The sequence below is a fragment of the Austrofundulus limnaeus genome, unplaced genomic scaffold (genome assembly GCF_001266775.1).
Source record: "Austrofundulus limnaeus strain Quisiro unplaced genomic scaffold, Austrofundulus_limnaeus-1.0 Scaffold462, whole genome shotgun sequence".
NCBI lineage: Eukaryota > Metazoa > Chordata > Actinopteri > Cyprinodontiformes > Rivulidae > Austrofundulus > Austrofundulus limnaeus.
The window spans coordinates 269,675-274,959 of NW_013952864.1; the positions used below are offsets into that span (position 1 = coordinate 269,675).

Consider the following 5,285-nt stretch of genomic DNA (forward strand, 5'->3'; position numbering starts at 1 on the left):
CCCCCACACACACACACACACACACTGTCTTAAACATATAATAGTGACCAAGGCTGAGCTTGTTTGTTAGTTTTTCTCCCATTTCTGTAGCTGAAATCTAATTATAATCAAATTATCAGCCTCCCAGCAGGATGAGAAATGTGTTTTTGTTTTAAATGCAATAATCAAATGGAAACTCTGGTGCTCTATAACTTCTCCTGCATGACAGTAAATTTCCATCGAATGAGACCAGAGCCGCAGCTAAACAGAGTTCATCATTGTCTGTAATTTTAAACATTTCCTTAACAAAAATAATAAATCAGTTAACTGAATCAGGCAACAATGAGAAAAGTGTTTAAACTTTAATATGTACAGCTGGAGTGAGCATTGTCAGAACAGAACAAAGCAACTCAGTGCCACAAGACTGACTTCGTACAGAAACAAACACATTACTTTAGAAGGAAAAGGGACATTTTAAAAACACATAAACGTTTCTAAAAAATGCACAGCTGGGAATCTGGCAGCTAATGTTTTTTCTGGTAGAAAGAGGAAGACTCAGCCTCCTTCCTTTTGTTAAAGCAGTAAATAAATCCCTTTAAAATCTGGGCTGAAGTCTTTCAATGCTCCAAACAATCTGAGCCACGTCTAAAGACGTCACTTAACAGAAAATCTGTGTTTCCCTCGTGCAGGTCAGCGGACATGTGATACTTTCACTCACACAGTGTTCCTATAGTTTCTGGGAGGTTTTTGGCTCAGATGAGTTTTCCATTCTTTCCTGGGATGGAAAGCCCAGTTTTCATTTCATCGTTATGTCAGCCCTGTGGGTTGATTGAAAACAGACCTGTGGTACTGATGATTTACACTTGACTGTTTTTGGATCGCAGAGCTTTTGAACGGAGCTCTGCAAAACCACAAGCCTGCTCTGATTTTAGAGGTCACTCAGTTTATGGGTTTTCTCTTGTTCTTTAATTTGACTAATGTGGCAAATAATGAGTTACTGTTATTACTTCCTGATAATTACAATAAAAAATAGATTATCTGTCTTCTTTGTGAGACTGAGGCAGTGCGCCAGCCAGTTATATAGAGTTTTAGAGGGAAGGCAGCCCAAAATGTGAAGATTTCCCAACTTTATGGAACTGTTTGTCAACTTCTGCAGTAAAAAACAAATAACTTGTTGTTTTGTCTTTGCTAACAAGTTGAGAAGATCTGTGGTGGCAGCTGGAGAGAAACAAGCAACAGCCGACTATCGAATCAGCAAAAGGTACGAAGTCTTTTTTTAGATATTTACCACTATTAAAAAACACAAATCAGTGTAAGTTGCTGCAGCTTCTTGCAAACTGATAATTATTCATGTGGTTTGTTCTCAGTGCATGGCTGAAGGACTCAGCAGGAAGCAACGTCGAGAAGCTGGATCAGCGGATCTCGTTGATCACTGGTTTGAACGTAAAGCATCCGTCCGGCGAGTACCTCCAAGTGGTGAATTATGGGATCGGCGGTCACTACGAACCTCATTTTGACCACGCTACAGTAAGTTTAAAGTCAGCTCGTAAGTCGTTAACATTTGTTCTTTAAAAGTCTTTAATGTTTCCTCATTAAACCAGTCGCCATCCAGTCCCGTGTTCAAGCTGAAAACTGGGAACCGCGTGGCGACCTTCATGATTTATGTAAGAATATTTTTGGATGATTTGGATTATAAAACCTGTTTTTTGTTTGTTTTATTGAAGTGAGAGTAAAACTTAAGAGAACTTGAACACTTGTGAAGTTAAAAAGTCCTGGTTCTCCTGAAGAAAAGGACTCCAAACCGCTATCACTGAATAAATCTTGTTTTCCACAGCTCAGCCCTGTGGAAGCGGGAGGATCTACTGCTTTTATTTACGCCAACTTCAGCGTTCCTGTTGTGGAGGTGAATAATACAAATGTGTTTTTTTTATACATCAGTAATGACATTAATGGGATGGCTTGATTATTTCCATCTTCAGCCCAGATTTTCTGGTTCTGATGTTAAAAGAGCTACAAAGGAGGCACGAGAAGCCTTCTTTTAGCTTGTAAACCTGCATTTTGGACACATTTAAACCTTTTTCCTACAACCGTGAACTGCCTGTTGTTGTTGTTTTTTTATTTGACATTTATAATGAGGTCTAATGTGGTCAGAGTTTCTGTCGATGATCTTCCTCAGAAATTATCTCGTTTATGATTAAAAAAAACCTGACGCTTTATTTAAAATCACCTACTGTACAACTGTGACCAGTTATAAACTCGGCAGTTTATAAATCTGACTTGATTTCACAGAAAGCTGCCATCTTCTGGTGGAACCTCCACAGAAACGGTCAGGGGGACGAAGACACGCTGCACGCTGGCTGCCCCGTGCTTATTGGGGATAAATGGGGTAAGATTTGTTGGGTTCGGGGATGAAACTGCATCACAGGGAGGGAAAAAATACCCAGTGTCCTAATATAAAAGAGCTAGGCCACATTTGAGCTCCATTTGGCTTTCAGAGACGATACACAGAGCAGTTCAGACCCTGAGGGCTCATTCTGGAACGTGAACATCTGCTGCTGTTTGGCTCGGAGAAGCAGATGAGATTTACAGAGTAGTTAAACCAACAGAACCGTACGAGTAATCGGAAAGCAGCTGCAGAAGAATCTGAATGTGCTTTGTGTCACAAAACAGTAGGTTGAAAGCGTGCAAGGGTTTATTTTTAAAAACAATATTTCTTTGTATTTTTAGTGGCAAACAAATGGATCCATGAGTACGGCCAAGAGTTTGAGCGTCGCTGCAGCTTGAATCCTGAAGAGTGACTTGAGGAGGACCTGGTAGAGGACCGGTCTTTATAGTTGCAGGCAGAAACTTTGTTCACAGGTTTGGGCTCTGACATTGATGAAGGAGCAGCCTGCAACTGAGACTGGAGCCCAGAGTCCCAGGGAGCCTGAGGGACATGAGTGGGCCCTTAGGGGGGCATCATTTGGTGGACAAGGAGGAGTGGGGTAGCTGAAGATCAGAGTCCAGAGACGAAGGTCCCGATCTTTCTTTGATTCAGGTCTTTCCCAATATGTGCTCCAGGATGAATTTAAAGAGAAACTAAAGATATTAAATTAATTTATTGAATTATTTATTTTTGTAATATTGTGGCTTGAATGTTGAGTTCTGAAAGACTTTGCTGAAACTTGTTGAAGAATAAAAACAAGCAATAAAAAATGGCAATGGTTCATGTTCTCTTTTCATTTTGTAAGTAAAGTTAAATAATTCACCGGTTATAAAAGTCATTTTAAATAACAGACAGTTAAATTAGCTCAAAAGTTCAGCACTGAAATGATAAAACCATTGTGTTTCTAAGATAAACCATTTTTAAGAGCTATAATGATTCAGGATTTATTCAGAGTTCAGTTTTGCTTCAAGAAAGTGAATTTTGAATTTTGTGTTCTCCCAGTGGATTATCAGTCCTAAAATTCAATCTGGGTCACGCTTTATTTCCAGCTGACTGAATAATTTGTTCATCTTCTGCCTTTAAAACAACTTAGTGTTTAATGGAAAACATGAACCAATAAGTCAGCCTCAGATACCGGCCCTTTATTAACCATTTGTTCCTCCGTGTGCCAACCCATCTGAGCTCTTACGGTCTGTCTGCATAGTTTTCAGATTACTCAGAAATCTGTGATGAAATAACTCAAAAATCCATCTTAAAACAGTATCAAAATGGATAAAACCCTTTGTGCTCTCTTATGCAGGCGTTTTTGGGGATAACTTGCCATTTGATTGATGTATATAGAAACATTCCTGCACACAATCATAACCGCAAGACTTTATTTTCATTGAAAGTTGATAGGAAAGGAAGCCACGCTGTGCTGAACAACTGAACAAACATAAAAATTGCAGTTCAACCATTAATAATAAGACATTTTTTGAATACAGCAGAGAGTTTGAATGATTTCTTTTTTCCCTCTTTCAGTAGCTTTCTTTATTACCACAGCAAACGTGCAGAGATGTGCTGCTATATGCTCAGGGCTGTTCAAACGACTAAAGCACACATGGGTGGTTCAAAGGTCTTTCTCATCAAACTGTCAAAAACATGAAGTATTTCTGCACTCTGGGGAAAAAAAACAGCTTTTTTGTTGATCCTTCTGACTAATTTTGAGATCAAACTGATTATTTTACTGTGTGTAAAGTAATGCTGGAAAAAGATATATTGACTGAGCAACAAACAGCTGAAAAAAAGAAAAAGAAAAGAAATAAAAGTGTTTGCAAATTTTAGGTTCCAGAAAGAAGGAACTGCTTCCCTCTTGTGGTGCAATAGTAGGAGTTTAACTGGAAAATTTTCAGGTAAAATAATTGTGCTGATTTTTACCTTTAGATGTCACAAAATTAAAAATGATTTTTTTTGTAATTTTTGTCTTTTTCAGGGATGTAAATGTAATTTATTACCATTTTAGCAGCTCTTTTGCTTCTGCTTTGTTGCTCTTTATGATGCTAAACTGTTTCAGCTTTTTCGTTGCACTCATAAACTCAGAGTTTTACAAACTGCTAACTGTTGTAACAAGTAATATCTATGATTGTTTGTTCTTAATTAATAAACTTTTAGTTTTGACCGTTGTATTAGTTCACCATATGAACCCACAAACTGGAGAATCATCAGGTCTCACTTACAGAAACTGTTTATATGTTAATTCATTGCTCTTAAAGTAGGATTTTGTTGATTTTTCATGTTGTAATTAAAATGGTGAATGACAGATTTAATTGCCATGAGGTACAGTGAAAGTTTACTTTTTTAAAGTAAAAAATGTAAAATAGCATCTTAAGTTTGAAAAATACGAAAAAATATAAAGAAAAATTATATTTAAGTACTAAATTAATTAATTAATGTCTAAAGATTTAAAAACTGAATAAAACTACATTTCCCAGAATCCTTCAGTCCATCAATACGGAAGCGCGACTTTTTTTTTTTTTTACGAAAGCGCGACTTGTTGCTCCCCGGATGATTTTTTTTCGCGCTGCCGTTTGTTTTGTGTAGTAGTTTGTGTGTTTGCGACTCATTCAGCTTTGTTAAGAGGATTTTTATTTGTCCATAAAAAGAAAATAAACATGTCTGCCGACGGCTCGGACGATGTTTTAGACTGGCTGTCGTTCACGGACTGTTCTTAGGGATGAAGAACAAAAAACAGAAAAAAAGAAAAGGTAAGCTTAGCTGCTATGTTGTGCTAATGAGTAGTTAACTGTCAAATTCATGCTAGCTTTATGCTAGCTCAGTGTCTCGATTAAGGTTAAAATAAATGCGGACTAACTGTTTGAATTTGAGTGTTTTTATTATTATT

General features: G+C 37.4%; 2 protein-coding genes across 2 annotated transcripts in view; both read left to right on the plus strand.

Moving 5' to 3' along the window:
- Positions 1-3,180, plus strand: part of p4ha3 (prolyl 4-hydroxylase, alpha polypeptide III) — a 9,448-nt gene extending 6,268 nt beyond the window's left edge. Inside the window, exons 8-13 of the mRNA XM_014025219.1 lie at positions 1,176-1,240; positions 1,347-1,506; positions 1,581-1,643; positions 1,814-1,882; positions 2,269-2,365; positions 2,707-3,180. Coding sequence (XP_013880673.1) covers positions 1,176-1,240; positions 1,347-1,506; positions 1,581-1,643; positions 1,814-1,882; positions 2,269-2,365; positions 2,707-2,777 — 525 coding nt within the window. The 3' untranslated portion in view covers positions 2,778-3,180. The remainder of the gene's footprint in view (positions 1-1,175; positions 1,241-1,346; positions 1,507-1,580; positions 1,644-1,813; positions 1,883-2,268; positions 2,366-2,706) is intronic.
- A 1,736-nt stretch (positions 3,181-4,916) lies between these two features.
- c2cd3 (C2 domain containing 3 centriole elongation regulator) overlaps positions 4,917-5,285 on the plus strand; it is a 12,974-nt gene continuing 12,605 nt past the window's right edge. The window contains exon 1 of the mRNA XM_014025220.1: positions 4,917-5,148. Within this exon, the coding sequence (XP_013880674.1) occupies positions 5,118-5,148 (31 nt within the window). The 5' untranslated portion in view covers positions 4,917-5,117. The remainder of the gene's footprint in view (positions 5,149-5,285) is intronic.